The sequence below is a fragment of the Pagrus major genome, chromosome 21, assembly GCF_040436345.1.
Source record: "Pagrus major chromosome 21, Pma_NU_1.0".
Lineage (NCBI taxonomy): Eukaryota > Metazoa > Chordata > Actinopteri > Spariformes > Sparidae > Pagrus > Pagrus major.
In genome coordinates, this window is record NC_133235.1 from 31,882,979 (window position 1) to 31,902,367 (window position 19,389).

The 19,389-nt window shown below is 45.3% G+C and overlaps 1 protein-coding gene across 1 annotated transcript in view; it reads right to left on the reverse strand.

Annotated features, from left to right (window-relative positions):
• The window catches only part of myo10 (myosin X), a 114,613-nt gene that overhangs the window by 3,227 nt on the left and 91,997 nt on the right, over positions 1 to 19,389 (reverse strand). The window contains exons 20-39 of the mRNA XM_073490759.1: positions 18,819 to 18,943; positions 18,390 to 18,504; positions 13,068 to 13,174; positions 12,752 to 12,973; positions 11,631 to 11,670; positions 9,653 to 10,591; positions 8,568 to 8,688; positions 8,141 to 8,384; positions 7,770 to 7,865; positions 6,671 to 6,764; positions 6,201 to 6,256; positions 5,573 to 5,715; positions 4,934 to 5,125; positions 4,661 to 4,818; positions 4,260 to 4,383; positions 3,029 to 3,326; positions 2,724 to 2,931; positions 2,364 to 2,500; positions 823 to 943; positions 26 to 502 (exon numbers count right to left, since the gene is read on the reverse strand). Coding sequence (XP_073346860.1) covers positions 26 to 502; positions 823 to 943; positions 2,364 to 2,500; positions 2,724 to 2,931; positions 3,029 to 3,326; positions 4,260 to 4,383; positions 4,661 to 4,818; positions 4,934 to 5,125; positions 5,573 to 5,715; positions 6,201 to 6,256; positions 6,671 to 6,764; positions 7,770 to 7,865; positions 8,141 to 8,384; positions 8,568 to 8,688; positions 9,653 to 10,591; positions 11,631 to 11,670; positions 12,752 to 12,973; positions 13,068 to 13,174; positions 18,390 to 18,504; positions 18,819 to 18,943 — 4,017 coding nt within the window. The remainder of the gene's footprint in view (positions 1 to 25; positions 503 to 822; positions 944 to 2,363; positions 2,501 to 2,723; positions 2,932 to 3,028; positions 3,327 to 4,259; positions 4,384 to 4,660; positions 4,819 to 4,933; positions 5,126 to 5,572; positions 5,716 to 6,200; positions 6,257 to 6,670; positions 6,765 to 7,769; positions 7,866 to 8,140; positions 8,385 to 8,567; positions 8,689 to 9,652; positions 10,592 to 11,630; positions 11,671 to 12,751; positions 12,974 to 13,067; positions 13,175 to 18,389; positions 18,505 to 18,818; positions 18,944 to 19,389) is intronic.

A 19,389-nucleotide genomic window follows, 5' to 3' on the forward strand; every position in this document is an offset into this window, starting at 1 on the left:
CTTCCACCAGGCGGACGGTCCTCACCTCCACGTTGAACAGCGTGGATCCGTATCCCTGCCACTCCTTCACCAGGATCATGTATTTGACCATGGCCTGCTCCTGGTTCATCCCCTGCAGTTTCTTCCACTTGTCCATCACGCTGATTCTCACCGCCGCCGCCTCCTCCCTCATCCACACCTCCAGGCTGTTCTCCTCCTCCAGCTTCTGCCGACTCAGCGAGCCGCTCCTGAAGCTCCGCCTCAGCGTTCCCTCCAGGAAGCTCGAGCGTTTCCTCTCCGCCGTCCCCGGGCGTTCGGCGACGGAGCCGGTGCCAGGAGCAAACGACTTGGCCGAGTTCTGCACCCGGGCCCTCAGTCGCGCCATGGGGAACACCTGGGACATTTCGGGTAAGGTGGCCTGAGAGCTGTGATCGCCCAGGAGGTACTGAAGTCTGAGGGCGGCCAGGAACTGAAGAGTCTCCTCAGGGGCCGGATACTGACCCCGGATGACGGCTTCATGGGCCTGCAGACGGCACACAGAGAAAATGTTACAGAGACGACTGCGTGTCAGAACACGAGGTAAACAACAAGACACCACATCTATAATATAAGAAAGCTTTAGGAAATTGTAATCGTCAGTATTTTCTAAATAATGAAAAATATAATCAATAAATAATGAAAACAATGTTTTTCTGTATTATCAGCTTTAATTTAGCTAATTGCAGGTGAAAATTCACTGTGATGAAGCTCCTGTCAGTCTGCTGGCTCTGTTCCCCGTCGTGGGATTAATAAATTATTTATCTTCCCACAAAATAATAATCAGCTGGTTTAAATCCGCCTCACCTGTTCAAACATGAAGGCGAACTCCACGCTGTCTTTGGGAACATTTTCTGTGTCCAGGAAGCAGTAGAGCTTGAAGTAAAACTTCCAGCCGGTGTTGTGTTCGTCTGCGCTGGATGAAAGTCTGGAGACAAGAGAGACACGTCATGAAGACCAGAGAGAGAGAGAGAGAGACGTCATGAAGACCAGAGAGAGAGAGACGTCATGAAGACCAGAGAGAGACGTCATGAAGACCAGAGAGAGACGTCATGAAGACCAGAGAGAGACGTCATGAAGACCACAGAGAGAGAGACGTCATGAAGACCAGAGAGAGAGAGAGAGACGTCATGAAGACCAGAGGAAAAAATGTGAGTGAGTCTGTCTGTCTCTCTCTCGCTAGCTCGCTCGCTCTCTCAAATTCGCTTTATTGGCATGAAAGTTTTAACAACAATGTTGCCAAAGCTCTCGCTCTCTCTCTCGCTCTCTCTCTCCCGCTCTCTCTCTCTCGCTCTCTCTCTCTCCCGCTCTCTCTCACCCGCTCTCTCTCTCGCTCTCTCTCTCCCGCTCTCTCTCCCTCTCCCGCTCTCTCGCTCTCCCTCCCTCTCTCGCTCTCCCGCTCTCTCTCCCTCTCCCGCTCTCTCTCTCTCCCGCTCTCTCTCTCGCTCTCTCTCCCTCTCCCGCTCTCTCTCTCCCTCGCCCGCTCTCTCTCTCCCTCGCCCGCTCTCTCTCTCGCTCTCTCTCTCGCTCTCTCTCCCTCTCCCTCTCCCTCTCCCGCTCTCCCGCTCTCTCTCTCCCTCGCCCGCTCTCTCTCTCGCTCTCTCTCCCTCTCCCGCTCTCTCTCTCGCTCTCCCTCTCCCTTTCTTTCTTTCTCTCGCTCTCTCTCTCGCTCTCTCTCCCTCTCCCGCTCTCTCGCTCTCTCTCTCGCTCTCCCTCTCCCGCTCTCTCGCTCTCTCTCTCGCTCTCCCTCTCCCTTTCTTTCTTTCTTTCTCTCGCTCTCTCGCTCGCTCTCCCTCTCCCTTTCTTTCTTTCTTTCTCTCGCTCTCTCTCCCGCTCTCTCTCCCTCTCCCGCTCTCTCTCTCGCTCTCTCTCCCGCTCTCCCGCTCTCTCTCTCCCTCGCCCGCTCTCTCTCTCCCGCTCTCTCGCTCTCTCTCTCGCTCTCTCTCCCGCTCTCTCTCTCGCTCTCTCTCTCGCTCTCCCTCTCCCTTTCTTTCTTTCTTTCTCTCGCTCTCTCGCTCTCTCTCTCGCTCTCCCTTTCTTTCTTTCTTTCTCTCGCTCTCTCTCTCCCGCTCTCTCTCGCTCTCTCTCGCTCTCTCTCGCTCTCTCTCGCTCTCTCTCTCTCTTTCTCTCGCTCGCTCTCCCGCTCTCTCAAATTCAAATTCGCTTTATTGGCATGAAAGTTTTAACAACAATGTTGCCAAAGCTCTCGCTCGCTCTCGCTCTCTCTCTCTCCCTCTCTCTCTCTTTCTTTCTTTCTCTCTCTTTCTTTCTCTCTCTCTCGCTCGCTCGCTCCCGCTTGCTCTCGCTCCCTCCCTCTCTCTCTCTCGCTCTCTCACAGTGACACTTACTTTTCAAACTTGGCGAGCACGTCGGCCACCACCATGCGGCTCTCGATGGCTTTCTCTGTGGTGTCGTTGTGTTCGAACAGAGCGAACATGTTCCTGCTGTCCTCCATGGCCAGGCCGCGGATCAGCTTCTCCACCACCTGACACACACACACAAACAATGAATGTACTCGAGTAAAAGTCTGAGGTCGACCAATCAGATTCTCAGCTTTTTTCATATTATCAGAATTATTATTTTTTCTGATTGCCAATAAAATACTACTACAGCTCTGCAAAGTAACTAGTAACTAAAGTTATTAAATGTATTCAGTTACATTAGCAGTAACAGCACTACATGTCCCAGCAGCCCTTGCTGTCACCCACCTCTCCGGCTGTAGTGTGTGAGTTGATGGTGATCTTGCAGGATCCTCCTCCGTGACAGTGGACGGTGGTGCTCATGTCCTGCCGGGCCACGATGGAGCGGATCTCCTCCTGCGACGGGACGTTCTCTCTGGCTCGAGTCTTCCTCAGGGAGTCGAGGGCGAAGGCGGCGTAACGATCCATCTCTGAACCGGGGACGAGCTCTCGAGTCCTGCGGAGGAAGTGATTTGGATTGGTGGATGGTGAGGGATTACATCAAACCATATTTTCTGAATCTGTATTTCGTCCCTCTGTAAACATGCCAGTACCTCTTGAGGTGGAACTTGAGGTATCTGAGGATGCTCCTGGTGGGGATGAAGGTGCAGGACATGCAGGCCAGGATCTTCCAGCTGCAGAGGTTCCCCGGGCTGCCGAGCTGCGGCGGCCGCGTCGTCTGCTTGATCAGCTGACAGAAGAGCTCGTCCCGCAGAGGTTTGAGCTCCTGGCCGGTCTGCAGGATGCCCTGGATGATGGGCACCGGGTCAGCCACGCCCTCCAGGTGCTGCAGAGAGCTGAACACTTTGAGGGCTTCTTCCTGCAGCGTCGTGTAGCTTCTGTTTCTCTGAACTGAACAGGACGGAGGGACGGGGGTCAGTGATGTGATGGATGTCTGGGTTGACCTCTTTTGGGCCCAAAGCTTCATTTATGCAGCTAAAACAGAGGCCAGCCTCGAGGAGCAAGTCACCAAACTCCCTTTAAATATCAGTCAATTTAATTTTGTCTTGCTAGCGGCAGCCAGTATAGTATGCATCTTTTGAAAAAAACTCCATTGTTTGTATCTTCTAGTTAAATCTGCATTAAAATCAACACATTAAGTTTAAAAATAAAAATCCATCTTTTCCATCTTAAAATTCAAGTCACCAAACTCCCTTTAAAAATCATTCAATTTAATATTTCCTTGCTTGTGCCAGATAATACAATTTATATGTTGTGACATACTTCAAAAGACTGTATTATTTATATCTTCTAATGAAGTCTGCATTAAAATTCAAATAAAAATCAATCTTCATATATTTGTTCCAGCATGTTTTCTCCTATTCTGGTCACTTTTTAGCCAAAAGTTTAAACTGTACTAACAGGAGATGATACAGAACAACACGGATCGACAATTTCTCAGAGAAAAAATGCGTTTGGCTTCTATATTCTGACATTTTGGTCATTTTGTAAATTAACTGCCTTTTGGCACTTATGGCTCAAATCCTGCAGGAAAAAGAGCCGTGAGTGTTTCTAGATAATATCTAGATTGAAAAACTTAAGAAGATAAATAGATTAACTCATGACGGGCATTAAGGCTTAAAAAAATAGTAACTGAAGCAATGAGGTGACTAAATTTATCATGAAGTTTGAAATATAAAATTAAGAAAAGATAACTTTCACGCTGATTCCTAAACCAGATGATCATGTGACGGAGGAATCAGCATGAATGTTATCTTCAGACTGCTCGTATTTCACTCTGACTTTGACGACTCGCCTCCTCCGGACTGTTTATCTGTGACTCACCGGTGAGGTGGATGTCTCCGTAGGGCAGCGGCAGCAGCGGCGAGTGCAGCGGGTGGTGGCTGTAGCGGAGGATGGGGTTCCTCTTGTAGATCTGCTCCACCACCTCCGAGTTCAGACAGTTCTCCTGCAGAGAGCGGAGGAGCCGACTTCAATACGATGATGATGATTTAAGCAATATATTTTTTGGTACGTTTTATCTGAGGGTTTACAGGGTGAAGGTAGTTTAAGATCTTTGCATCAGTTCGGTTATTTGAATTCTCTCTGCAGCAGGTTTATCTGGTAGTGGAGTAAAAATACTTCAATAAGAAAGTAAAACTATTTCATGAAACCTTAAACGATCTTTCCCTGCATTAAGGATCTTCCAACGGCCTCTTATCTTCTGGTGTGTCTCTTCTTTTTACCTTGATGTCCTGGATGAGCTGCTGGGTCGGCGTGTCGATGGGAGCTTTGGTGTCGATGACGTTCTGGATGGCGTTGGCCCAACGCGTGGCCTCGTTCAGCAGCTTACAGTAGAGACGGTACGAGTGTTTGCGGCCGTACACGATCACGCTCCAGTAGCCTGTCGGGACGACACGAGCAAGAACAGAAAGAAATGTTCAACTACACTGAAAAGGAAAAGACTCGAGGGCAGAACACCAGGATAAATTGTAGTCGGTGCTGTTTGTTTTTCTCACCGGTCTCTTTGAAGACCTTTTCGTCCGGCTGGACCACTGAGCACAGGCTGTTCAGAACCAGCGTTCCCAGCTTCAGGGCGTTGCGCTCTGAGCTCTTGTAGTAGTCCAGAGAATTGTGGGTGAGCAGGAACCAGCGTTTCTTCAGCTTCAGCGAGGCTCTGGTGCTGTTCTTCATCTCTTTGTGTAACCAGCCTGCAGGAAATAAAGGAATCACTAGTTTAAAGATCTTTTCGGTGTCATTACAAAACGTGTGCTGTCAGCCTGAAACAGCAGCAGCAATCACAACTCCCAGTGTGAAAGCACCTAATTACAGTCTAACCACCATTTTTTGTCTTTTGCTCTTAATTATTTAGACATTTCCCGTCACTTTTTCAGGTTTTTGATGCCTTTTCAAAATCAGAAAAATGCTTAAAAAGTCAGTGGAGTTTGGTGTAAGCTGCCTCCAGATTTACAAATGTGTAAAGTTCAAACCAGAACTCTTCTGTTCTCTTCTCATCCTGTATTTTAGTCAACATATAAAACTTCCTCATGTTCTTCTATTATTGTTGTAAATCTGCCTCAATGCATTCTGGGATGGACTCCAGCCCTCAAAATGAAGAGTATGAAGGGTAAAGGGACGTCAAGTGATTGCGTCGTCACCTCGGATGATGAACTCCTGCCCGTCGACGCGGGTGTCTCCTTTGGAGCGCTGCAGCAGGGTGATCCAGTGGTGCATCTCCTCGGGCGTGTCCGCGTTGCAGTGCAGCACGCGGTTCGCCGTGATCATGACGAAGGAGTTGGGCCTGCGATGCATCACAAATACAGTTGATGATGACGAATCAAATGCTTGATATTAGAAGAATAAAACTTTAATTTTTCAAACCTAATTACAAACATGAACAGATTTCAGCTACAACATGAGGCACTAAAACAGGATTTACAATTACATTTCTGTGTTTCGAGTCACTGCTTGATTTGTAAATATGTGTAAAATAGCAGCACCCCCTAGTGGCCGAGATGAAAATGATACAGAAATGTACTGAGTCACATTTTGGTTTCAGAAAGGCTCCAGTTTGAGCTGAACTTTGTGACTTTGCAGATAATTTTCAGGTACAAATGTTGTAGAAGTTAAAAAGCAGCAGATGGAAACGTGAACATGTTGTAACTATAAGGAATATTAATGCAGCCGACATGTTGGTGGGTCAGCAGGCCTCAATAAAGAAAACAGTGAAGGTTCTGCACAAAGACCAGCCAGAGACGTGACGTGATGTCTGATGCAGGCTCTCACCTCTCTGGATTATCTGAAGCACAAACTGAATCGATCATCCCGACATCCAACGTTCCCTGAAGAGAGAGAAAGGAAGGTTCAGTGACGGTGTTCAGAGTGTAGGTAATGAGTTTCAAACACACACACACAGGGACGAAACCTGAAGATGTGCGATATGTATTGGGTCGATGAATTATCATCCCATATTTATACAACTATTTATTGGTACTGCTGAAATTATAGCTGATAACAGATGATGGTAGAAGAGTTTCTACACAACAATCATCTACACAACCTGAGCCCCTGTGACCGTCAGCTGCGTATAAACTACAAGTTATTAACTTCTTTTTAAATATAAAAATGTTTTTTAGCATCGGCTGAACGATATCGATATCTTGCCTCCCTGATCAGAAGAAAAAAAGGTTAGCGTGAAAATAAAACTCATGAAAGTGTTTTCAGTTTGACCGCTGAGCGAGTTTAAAGCTACTCACCACGGCGTTCTGGGGGTTCGCCTGCTCGTCGTGCATCTCTCTGATCTCCTGTTCTGTAGAGCCGTGGACCTGACTCAGCACGCTGAACCACTGGCTGTAACCACGGAGACGACATCATCAGCATCATCATCATCATCATCAAGACTGAAAGCTCAACTTATAAAGTTAATTTTGTAAAACTTTCTGTCAACTTCTGTTTCATTTTGTGTCTCGATTTTCTTTTGTTTCTCATTTGGATTTTCTGATGAAAGGTGCGTCTGGATTTTAATGCAAAATCACTTTAAGACGTATTACACATACATTATTATACACATTCAGTACATTGAAGTTAAAGCATCAGGAAGCTTTCTCTCTCTCTGTTGTTCAGATTTTCACTGGATGAAATGATGTCGGATCAAATTTTCTGACGTCCAACAACAAGTTGGAACGTGATTTCATCATCATCACAGCTCATCAGTCACATGTTACACATCCATCAATAAAGCAACATGAAAACATGTACATACATGTATCTTCTGTTTTTTCTATATTAATATTTTTGTCCATTCTTGTGTTATTGTCTTCTCTATATTTATATTTTTTATTATATCTTTACTTGGTAAAAAAAACGATTGATTTGGAAAATGTGTTTGTGTGTAAATTAAACATTGATGAAGTTAATTTTGCCTCAGACGTGTGGAGCTGATGTTGACACACACACACACACACCATCTTCCTGTCACAGTAGATGTATGGAGGAAGTGGACAGTCCCTCTGAGAGGAAATCAATGTGTTGCCAGGGGCAACCGGCACATCGACCCTACAGCAACAACACCTCCTCCTCCTCCTCCTCATTGTACCGTCTGTGACTGATAATGTGTCTGTCGGCCTGTGATCATCTGATAAAAGCCTTTTATTTTAAATCCAGAGGTGGTTTGTTGGTCGAAGCTCCTGAGCTCTGGTGCATCAGTGAGGAACAGATGAAGTCTTTTAATCCTGCTCTAGTTTTCTGTGTTTCCTCTTTTCAGACCTGTTTAGTGGAGCAGTTTTTGTTCTCCATCTCTGATTGAGTCTAAATCAGGTTTTAAAGACACGTTTGTTTTTTGTGTGAAACACCCACCTGGCGTCCTCGGCGGACTCGGCGATCAGGTGGTAGGTCCTCTCCGGCATCACGATGTCGATTCCATTCTCCTTCCCGGTGTTATCGATGATTTCTCTGCAGATCACAAGAAACAAAGAGGTCAATCCAAAAATCTGACATTAGTTAAGAATCCTTTAACTTTCCATTTCCCACATGACTTTAGGATAAAGTCAGCATCTAGTGGTCATTAGAAGAACTACATCCTAGTTCTGGAGATCATGTTGTGATCATTCCAGACATCATCATCATCATCATCGTCATCATCGTCATCATCATCACTGCGTTTCCTTCCTTCTACACCTCAGCCGACATGTTGGGTGTTACATTAATAAACAGCCCTGAGTCCTTACTTGGCACTATGCATGTCCAGCACCCCCTTCATCTTCTCCTCGCCGTCGTTCTCAAAGTACATGAGCTTGCTCTGCCGCAGCACGAACCAGCGGCGCTTCCAGTTGCGGCGGGACAGCGTGGACGAGCCGCCTCCCTTCTTGTGCAGCCAGCCCTGCTTCAGAGCCTCCTGCTTGGCCCGGAACCACAGGAAGGTCTCGTCCTTCAGAACGCACCAGCGCCGCTTCCACGTGTTCATCAGGCCGCCTGCAGAGGAACATATGAGAGTTTTACTCGTGTGTCCATGAAGAGGGAGGAAGCACAAGGCTTTTTTCTTCAACCCATTAAAAACATGTATCTAGAGAAGACTTTTGAAGCTTCATGCTCTAAATGGAAATCCTCTTGTTTCTTGTCAAGTAGAAGTTGGAGGTCAGAGGTCGTTTCAGTTACCTTTGATGTGGAGGAAGCTGTGGAAGTACGGCAGCGTGACGCAGCTGTAGACGGAGTCCCGCCGATACGACAGCTCGTCATCGGTGTCGAACCTGTCGAAGTCGTCTTCGCTGTCCTCGAACTGGAAAACCAACAGAAATGAGACACATTAACATGACTGAGTGATGTCATTGTTACTAGAGGAGGACGACAGCGACAGGAGCAGAGGATGCAGTGGATATTGTTTTTTAGGTATCCAGTGTGATTGCATTCGTCACAGCATCCTACAGAAGCCTGAGGGGCAAGTGAAGACATTTTTTTTTTTGTGAAATCTCCAGAGAAATTCTTTTGAAATTTTTTTTTGAAACCAAGCAGACAAAAATGCAAAAAAAAAAAAAAAATTCTCCTGAGATTTTTTTCTCACTCAAATACTCCTGAAAAAGTTTCACACATAAAAAAATAAATAATTGTGTTTTTAAAAACTTTATTTTTATGTCAAACATTTTCCTCCTGAGATTTTTTTTCACTCAGTTTCACACATGAAAATGAAAATTGTCATGAAATGTTTTTTTTGCAATTTTTATAAAACACCTTTTTTCTCCTGAAAAAAGCTTCCTGCTCGGTTTAACACAAAAACAATCTGATGAGATGTTTTTTGTTATGTGTGAAACCGAGAAGAAAACTTTATTTTAAAGATGCAAAAAAACAATATTCCATCCAGAATTCTCTTTTAATACGTGAAACCGAGAAAAAAAAAATCGTATAGAACTTCTTTTCACATGAAAATTTCTTGGAAAAAAAACTCGGGTCATATTTCAAGGTAAAACATCGTCTTGGATAAATCCTCTTAGCTTCTGTTAGACAACAGCTAAAGTTGGCCGTCAACAGAGAGAAAAAGAGTGCATCATCCATCCATCATCTTTTTAGCTGCTGATCAACTGGGAAGTGGTGAAACAACATTTTGTCAGGTTTTCTACACTGATACGACTGAACGATGACTGTGTGACGTTGGTTAAACTACTCTTGAACTTTCTCCCACGTTCAGTCAGCGGTAGAAGTTTTTGCATCTACAGACAAAATCTGATAAAAAATGTAGGTGAACCCACCGATGACTGAGCCCCCTCCGAGCTGAAGCGGTAAGCCCCTGAGCTGTTGTAGGTGCCCACAGAGCCGCGGTAGTCAGGAGACCACTGGCCGCTGCGAGGGTTGGAGAAGGCCACGCTGCCGCTGGACACTATGGCGCCCTCGTCGTAGTCGTCCTGGTCGTAGTCCGAATCCTCGTCCGGCGGTATGAGCTCCACCAGGTCGTCTGACTGAGCCTCGGATGAAGCCTGGGGGTGGCAGTAGGCCGAGTCCCCGCTGGAGGAGGCGCTGTGGCAGGCGGGGGGCACCGGTGGTAAAGGCAGCAGCGGCTGGTGAAGCAGGGTGTTTGGCGGCAGTGGTGGGATCACACCATCGTTGGCGTACGGATCTTCTTCAGAAGAGTCGTCGCTTGTTCGGATCCCGCTCGTCCGCTGGCCGTCTGAGTGGCCGTGCTCACTCGGGTTCGGTGAGTCTTTGAACGCCTCGTCGTCGGCCCCAAACCCTTCATCCACCTCTTCCTCATCTCTCCTCCCTCCACCCTCTTTCTCCTTCTCCTCCCCTTCGCCGACTCCCAACGAGCTCTCAATGTTCCTCACGCACTCGTCGATCTCGTCAAAGTTCAGCGAGTCGAGGAACTGCTGCGCCGCCTTGCAGGCTTCGTCCTCCAGACGCCTGAGCTCCTGGTCACGCAGGAGCTGCAGGCGGTTGAGGGAGGCCTCGGTCAGAGAGAGCTCCTGACGCTCCTTCTGCCTCTGCAGCGCCTGGATCTCCCGCTCCAGCCGCAGGATCTCCTCCACCTGAGTCGCCTCATGAGGACGGACTTCCTCCTCCAGGGCCTCTGCTGACTCCAGCTCCTCCAAGACGTCCGTTGATGTTGCAGCTGCGACCGCAGGCTGAGGCAGAGATTGAGAGGCTAACTCCTCAATGCGATGGAGCTCCTCCAGTAGTCTGGCCTCCTCAGCCTGAGGATGGAAAACAGACTAAATTCATTTCAGTTTCACTTCATGATTCTGATGCAGGATTGTTTTATAAATCAGTCTATCCTGATTCTTAACCAGTGTCAGTGTTGTGCTAAAGATCTGAATCTGAAGATGTGATGTGTTTTATGGTCGTGACTGTGTGATGTAACTTGTGCGACTAGGAATATGTGTCATGTTTAACCTGCGAGTCAGTTTCTTGAGTGGAACTGTGCGAGGATGCAAAATGAATTTCAGTGTACTGACATGTCAACTGATATTAAAATCATATGGTGTTGTGTCGTTTGGTATCATATTGTAATGTATTGTATAGGTAGTACCCAAAAATCATAAAAGTAAAAAGTAAAAGTAAAGAAATCTTATTAAAATATTACTTTGGTGACTTTTAGTAAATGTCTTAAAGTATCTGATATTAAATGTACTTACATAAGTATCAAACATCATTTTCTGGTAATATACGCACTTACAAGTAAAACTACAAGTAAAAGTAAATTCTACATATATTAACTTGTGTATAAATACTGTATACTATGGGTCGACTGATTATCAGATTCAATATTCATCATTTTCCTGATTATTGGAAAAGTGTTTTTATTCATCAAATTGCAGCTAAAATCATTTAATTTAGAAATGTGCCACTTTGCAGATTACAAGCTGCATCAGAGCCAAAGTAACTAAATAAATGTAGTGGAGTGGAAGAATAAAGTAGCAGAAAATACTCAAAACTGTACTTCAGTTCAGTACTTACAGTACAGTACACTAGTAAATACACTTAGTTACACTCCATCACTGCAGATCGTATCGTAGCCTGACAATAAACTGAAGACCGTTAGATCCCACAGTAAACACTGACCTGTGTGTTGGTTGAAGAATATAATAATAAATCTAAAACACAATATGAAAGATGTGTCTGACGGACTGAAATGAAAATCCAGTGATCGATCGAGACTGTAAGTAAGTAACACGTAGACAGTAAATAACTCTCCCACACCAGTATATTCCTGGATATTGAGCTTGGTCGTACCTCTCTGGCGAGTCTCTCAGCCTCCAGCTTCTGTCTCTCCCTGCAGACACAAACAGACATCAGCTGACTGACACAGACAGTGTGAGATAAGATTTACTAAAACACCAGTAATTATATTTCCTGTCTCACTGAGGCAGCAAATTCCCATAAAACCCATCAAGAATTCAGGTCAGACAGAAAGTCTCCATCATCCGTCCAGACAACAGAAGAAGTGTGTTTTCTATACGATCATACGTCATGTTTTTACAAATATCTGAGATAAGTGTTTACTGGTCACTTTTCTTTACTCATTTTCTTTGAGTCACCATTCAGAAAATGTACAGAAGCCCTGAGGGACAAATGTTTTCTGCTGATCATTTTCTAAGTCTGAATCTCTAAGTCTGAAAAGTCCTGACTTGGCATCTGTTGAAAAATAAAGTTTGGGCCAGATTTTTTTTTTTCTATCTGCGAAAACACTAAAATACAAAAATCATCTGTGAAACCAAGTGGAAAAAATTCAGGAGAAAATGTTTTTTTCATGGTGTAACGGAGGGAAAAAAATCAGGAGAATTTTTTTTCTGAAAATATTCAAAAACCGAGTGAGACATTTTTTTTCAGGAAACAATTTTCTATTTCTATTTTTTTGTTCATGTGTGAAACTGAGTGAAAAAAAAAAGTTTTGGCAGGAGAAAATGTTTTATATCTACAAGTTATGTGTTGTACAATGTACAATGTAATGTACAAACTGTCTTTTCATTCAGTTTCACACATGAAAAATCAAATCAAACGGTTTCACACATGAATTGTTTGTTTTACAAAATGGATAACCAGAATAAAAATGTCTGACTCTCCCTCACAGCTTCGGTGGGGAAATCTCTCTTCCTGCCAGGACTGTGTTACTGATATGGGAGAACAGGCTTTGCAGCAAATCGTCACATCTGATTATTTAAAAAACCTGCCTACAGCCCAAAAACAACAACAAAATATTATAGTATTAATTCCACACAACCTGGAAACACCAGAGGATTTCCTCTCCTGTCTAAACGGAGCTACAGCACCAGACACCACCGGGGATTCAGAACAACTAAAACTGGACAAAAGGGTCACATGAAGGCAACAACTGGTAACAAATCCTTCCACACCTCTCCATCTCCTCCTCCACCCTCCTGCGGCACTCCTCCTCCTCCCTCCTCCTCCTCTCCTCCAGCAGCTGGCCGTAGGCCCGGCGGGCCAGCTGGCCTCGCACACATTTCTGGAAGGTGAGCGCGGCCCAGCGGAGGAGCAGGAACTTCCTCCTCCAGTAGAAAGCCCGGTAGTTCTTCTGGATGACCACAATGCACTGCAGCAGCTTCCTGTACTGCTTCCTGTGTGTCCGACAACATCGACACAATCAGTAAACAAACGGGTCTTTAGTGTTTAAGAAGGCCTCTGGTGTTCTTGTTGAGTTCTGAGTCGTACCTGGCCATGTAGCCCATGACGTGAGCCTGGATGATCATGGCGGCTTTCAGCACCTCCATCTCCCTCTGCTTCTCCAGCCGATGCTCCAGAGACTCCCGAAGAAAGACCTGAGAGGAGAGAGAAGGTGAGATATAGAAGGATATGAATGAATCCTTATATTTAGTTTTGAATAAATTACAGATTTACATTTTTCACAGTTTTTAACGAAAGGCTTGACAGGTTCCTGGTCCCGCTGCTCTCGGCTAAATATGAAATATGGTGAAAAAAGAAGCTCAACTGATAGGAGGCGTCTTCTTCTCGTCGAAAACATTTTATAATAAATGTGTCAGATTTTTGTGACTCTGGTTGTCAAATGGACGACCAGAGGGAGGTCGATCAGTGGCCGAGCACCAACCAGAGGTGGAGCAGGGCGGGTCTTGCTTAAGAAAGCTTCAGTGGGTCGATAACCAGGAAGTAAACCCAGAAGACAGAAAGGTTTTTGGGCGTATGAGCTCGGCCATCAATTCTCTTTGGACTGAGTAGGCGCCAAGCTAATGGTGCTAACGAGCAGATAGACAGATTTACATCACACTACATTGTTGAGGCTGTGAATTACTCGAGTACAGCCGTTTTTCAGCCATTGGTTCCCATTTTTTTCACAGCATTGACAGATATGCATCATTTTTGCAGCGTTACTGTGCATTTTTTCTTTTTATTCATGTGGCTAAATTAAATACAGAGGATTAAAAAATGATGAATAAATACTCTCCATCTTGCAAGAAGCTGAATACTTTTTACTCCCAGACTGCTAAACATCCACTATCTACTCTGTAATACACACATTATGAATTTACAAGTGAACAGAATTAAAAAGAGACAGTCGGCCTTTTTAACAGTCACTCCCTTCCAGAAGAACAATCGAAGTGAACAAAGCAGCCGACATGAATCAAATCCAGATCCTCCTCTCCTTTTGTTGCCGCTGCTAAAGACTGCAGATTACGCAGCCAGTGATTTCGGCTACATCTCTCTGTGAAAAGAGCAGATCTTACAGGCACTTAGTGCAGCTGCCCGCTGCAGGAGCCAAGCTGTCCTGCATTGATAGAGGAACCGGGCCCACCGAGGGACGCCGGGGGTTAATCCGATTAGGGAGGGAGGAAAATGAGATATGGGACGTGGTCTCGGGCGACAGAGATTGTGGGGAAATGTCACGGTGCTACGTGGGTACAGGAGAACAGATTGCCTCCATCCTGTTGAGTGATGTACTGTGTGTGTTGTGTGTTGTGTGTCGTGTGTGTCGTTGGCAGAGCGACCAAGTTGAATTCTCGGCGGTGAAGCACTAATGAGATTTTCAGGAGGAAATGTAAACTCGGGGCGATTTGGACGTCACTGACAAGCAGGTCAATTAACAGGGAAACATGCCGTACATGCCCCAGCACGTGCACACACACACACACACACACACACACACACACACACACACACACACACACACACACACACAAACACACACACCAAGACTCAAACACACAAACACCACCAGCTCCTCCACCTAAACTCAGGTCTTGGAGCCTCTGCAACAGTATTTAAACTCTGATATCAGACTGATTTTGAACAGTCCTGTATTCTTAAAGTTTTAAGTCACTATTAAGAGAAAAATGTGCTTTAATTTTGGCTCGACAGTGACCTCTGTGGCCACAAGACGTAATGACAGGATAATGGTAAAAGCTGAGTAGTGTAACAGCACCACATGAAGAGAAGAGTCAAAGTCAGGACATGGAGACAATAGAAATAAGCCTGAAGGACTGAACACACGTCAGCTCACTGAACACTGGTAGCTTATTTGTTCTGATGTCATTTGCTGCTTGTTTTTAATGTGAAATTCAAGTTATTTGATTTAAGTTTGTTATTTCTTCCTTTTAATAATTAATATTTATATATTTAATAATGAGACTTTGTTTCTGCTGCTGTCTTGGCCGATGGGAATATTCCTGGTAAAATAAACACCAGGGAGAATTTTCACCTGGAGATGAGTTTAATTGATTTTCATTTGTAACAGACAGAATGTGTTATTTCTTCTTTTACTGTTGGTTAGTTCATTATGTTATAATGCCTTATATTTTATATTTAGTCTGCAGGGCGACTAGTTAAAGTGGAAACAGTTATAAAGTTCAACTGGCAGCGGACAATGTTTTTTGCTTTAACCTCATTCTGAAGTAACTACTGATACCAGGCTGTAAAGAAATAAAATAACATCATCCACATACAGATTGGTTCCCTATAAACCTCGCTGTCACTACGCTCTTCGGTCTGACTGGCTGGATGTTTTGGAGGTAAAATGAAGGATGAATTACGGCACAAAGGAAGCACGTCTGCTGTTGAACAACCAAAACAGGAGGTGCATTGGTTTCCCCGGTCTCTGTCCCCAGGTAACGCTGGAGCAACTGGAATAACTGTGGAAACTTTACACTGCAAAAGAAAAGAAGCCGCTGATGGAGGAGATAGAAGGTGAAGACGGAAAAGAAAAAAACGTCTTTCAAATTTTTATTTCTCCATCTAAAACACATTGGAACTGAAGTATGAAGTGATGGTTGAAGTACAAGTACTGCACGCCTGCTGCGATCTGAGCTCATGTTCAGTAAAACTCATTAGTCTTGTGGGGGCAGGTCTTTGTGAGTCGACACAATGTGTGATCAGATTTGTCTTCACAATGTAAACACACACACGCACACACACACACACACACACACGAAACACACCCTCACTTTATTAAACAACTTCCAACATGAATCCACATGCTCAGAAAGTGCCGCCTCGTGTGCGAGTGCACACATTTGCATCCGAATGACGTGAACAACTAATCCTTTTTAATCATTACTATGCTAATTAGTGCAACAAAAGCCGCTCTGAGCCTCTGCACACTTTGGATTGTTGCTGTCGGGGCCTTCGGGGAGCGCCGCTCGCCGTGACGGGTCAGGCCCGTGGAGAGAACACAACCCTGGGAGAGGCGAGCAGAGCCACATCACTTCCAGGAAATTAAGTTTAAGGGTTGTAAAAAAACAAAAAAACAACTGTGAGACAACAGTCCGGACATGTGCTGACTGAAAGGAGCTGGAGGCCGGCTGGATGTAAATCTCCCGGCGAGAGGCAGCGGGACAAAGTGGACGAATCCCTCCGAGGGAGATAGAATTGATTTAACGGTTTACAGGCAGTCACAGCAGCAGGAGCGTCTTTGTGCTTCATCTGAGAGAGAGGCTCTGCTGAGGCGTTCAGGTGGACCCACACAACACAGTTAAAACACAAACCAGTGTGTGTGTCCGGGCTGACTCACTGTAAATCTGGTAAATGGTGGCCGGTCATTGCTGCCCGCGGCTGTGCTTTACACAGAGGAGACACACAGCGTCCTCTCTAACATACAGGAGCACATTCAAACCTCGAGACGAGGAGGAGACGTGAATAGTCTCCCTCAGAGGCGTTTACATCTTCACCATTCAAATTCTGGCACCAAGGGTCCAGACACACCAGGCCGACATCAATGAACAAGCAGCGACGACTGTCACCTCACGTCACCCGTGTCCCGGCCAGAAAGCTGCACTTGAACACACCGCAAAGACGACAGCCGGACAGCAGATATACAAACTGTTCTTATGATGAAGCAGCATTTTCTGACCCGTGCTGATGTATCTGCTTCTGATCGAGAGCAGATATTTAAATGCTCCAGCTCCGATCAGCTGTGATGAACAAGCTCATTTTCTCCCCTTTTCAGGCGCGATGCTGTGACGTGTGAACATCGTCAAGTCTGCGTTGAGTTTAAAAGACAGGCTGACATGAAAGATATTAAAGTATCTGTTACGAGCGGCTTCCTGTCAGCTGTCTGCCTCAGCAGAGACGAGGAAAGAAGAGGGATGTCTCACTCCTCAGCAACTTCCGTTATCAGCTCCGGCAGAAACGACGTGTCTAATTCAGGATGTTATTAGACTTTTTCAAACAAATAATGAGAACAATGGACATGATGTGATGCTTTCCAATGTTCCCTATCTGTTCCCATGCATTCGTGACGACACACTGAAAGACAAACTCGTCTCTTTTGTTGCATAGTTTTATGTAAATAAATCAGTTTCTTGTGGTGTTGTTGGTCCTGGACAAACACACACACACACAGACACACACACACACACACACACGGTGTAATGACCATTCATCCTTCCACCCACACATACAGGCATCCTCCACTGCTGTCACCTCGTGCAGCATCACATGGTCAAGCTGTGATTAGAGAACTGTGTCCCCCATCTGTCGTTTTCCCCACAGCAATCACACACGCACACACACACACACTCACACACACGTGCACGCACACACACGTGCACACACACACACACGCTGGCAGTAGGTATATTCCCTCTGATCCGGTGTGGTGGAAGCAGAGAGCAATAGACCGAGGGGATGAAGACTGGATCCAATAACTGTTGGATGCCACGCTTCAGGTGCTCTGGACTTCAATTATTCATGATCTCTCACACACACACACACACACACACACACGGAGGCACCTGAGCTCTGGAACGGTTTCACCGAGCTGGATTTGTAAGACGCGTGAAGCCAAATTAAGCCTTGAGGGGAGTTCAGTTCAGCCAAACTGCATCGGCATCCTCCAGAGGCAGAGCAAGTCTGCATGCAGCCATATTCATGTCAGCGAGGAGAACAGGGATCAGCCGGTGTGAGCCGGAGGCAGAACGAACAGCAGGACGTTCAGGAGCAGGGTCGGACAGGAAAAGGCCAATTATAGTGGAGAGAAGCCTTTTAAAACAAAGCCCTTTAAATATAAATACACTTTATTATAACTTGGCCTTGGGTCAGGTTGAACAGGTGAACACGTCGACAGCAGCGTGATGGTAAATGTCATATCCATCGAGACATCACTGTTTAAATCTATAATAGAAACCCAACAGCTGAAGCTTTCATTCTTTCTGCAGTGGAAGACTGAGACTCCTGTCCTCCATCTCAATATGTCGTACGCACATGATGGCGTCATCACGTTACGTTGCATGTAAAACAACATGACAGTGCATGGTGGTGCCAGTAAGTGACGGAGAGGAGCAGAAAGTGAGGATGATAGTTGTCAGACAGAAACTGAGTCAGTAGATTGGAGCAAAGTATATTTTGTAGTTTTTAAGCATATTGAGAATTTGAAGATGCTCCAGGAAATGACATCACAGTAAGCCAAAGATACTGAAGTAGGCAGCGGTGGATCATTTCAAAGAAGACATTCATGTCAGAAACAGGACATGAAGACGTCTCAGCAGCCTCAGTGTGGGTGTAGAAGCAGAGACCGTGTGTCCTCACCTTGGTCTTTCCCAGCTGCCACTCTGCAGCACTGCTGTCGTAGAGGTGCAGCAGCTGGACACAGCTGCCTCTGGGGTCATCGGGCAGCATCACGCCTCGCATCAGCACCTTGTACCTGCACACACAAGGAGCTCGTCTTTATTAAAGGTAATCCTACAGGTTTGTTTTACAGAGACCGGTCCCCTGGTCCAGTTTGAATTCAACATTGTTCTCGTCTTGAACTTTACATTTTAGGAATTTAACAGATTCTGTGTTTTCGTCTCTCAGTGCGAGAAAGTTATAGATATTTTTTTAATTACTGATTAAGGAAATGAGATTATTTGGAGAATAACAGAGTTAAAGTTTTATCGGAGCCGTGTGGACACAACCACCACCATCACGTCCGAATAAGAGATGATACATGTGTTTCTTCTCGTTGCAGAGACACACCTGAAGCAGAAGTCTTGGAAAGGTCTCCTCACGGGGAAGCCGGTGCGTCGGATCTTGACCGTCTCCAACATGCCGGAATATCTGAGCTGGTTCAGAACCAACGTCTGGTCGAACTGGTCAGGCATCTGGAGGCAGACAGAGATGATGCATGTTTAGGTCACATTCACATCCAAAATAACCACTTTCATGCCTTAAAATGATATTTAAATAAAGGTTCAATATGTCAGGGACGAAAAACATGAACATTCTGGGAAATGGGTCAAATAATGATGAACATTTTGCTCTCAAAGCTCTTTGTTAACACTGGAGGAGTTCATATAATATATTCTCAAGATTAATAAATGACCATCTATCTGTCGCTGTGCTGTCTGATCGTATTTCTGCTGGTTTCACATGACAAACAGCTCATATTGATGTTTGGATGTTTAAATAAAACTATCTGAACACAACGAGTCTCGAACAGCATCAGCTGTTGATTTTCACTCTGTAACCACAGGACACTTTCATTAACGTCCGTCTGCAGTTCAGTCCACTCAATACAGTCAGCTGCTCTTACAGCTCTATAATAACA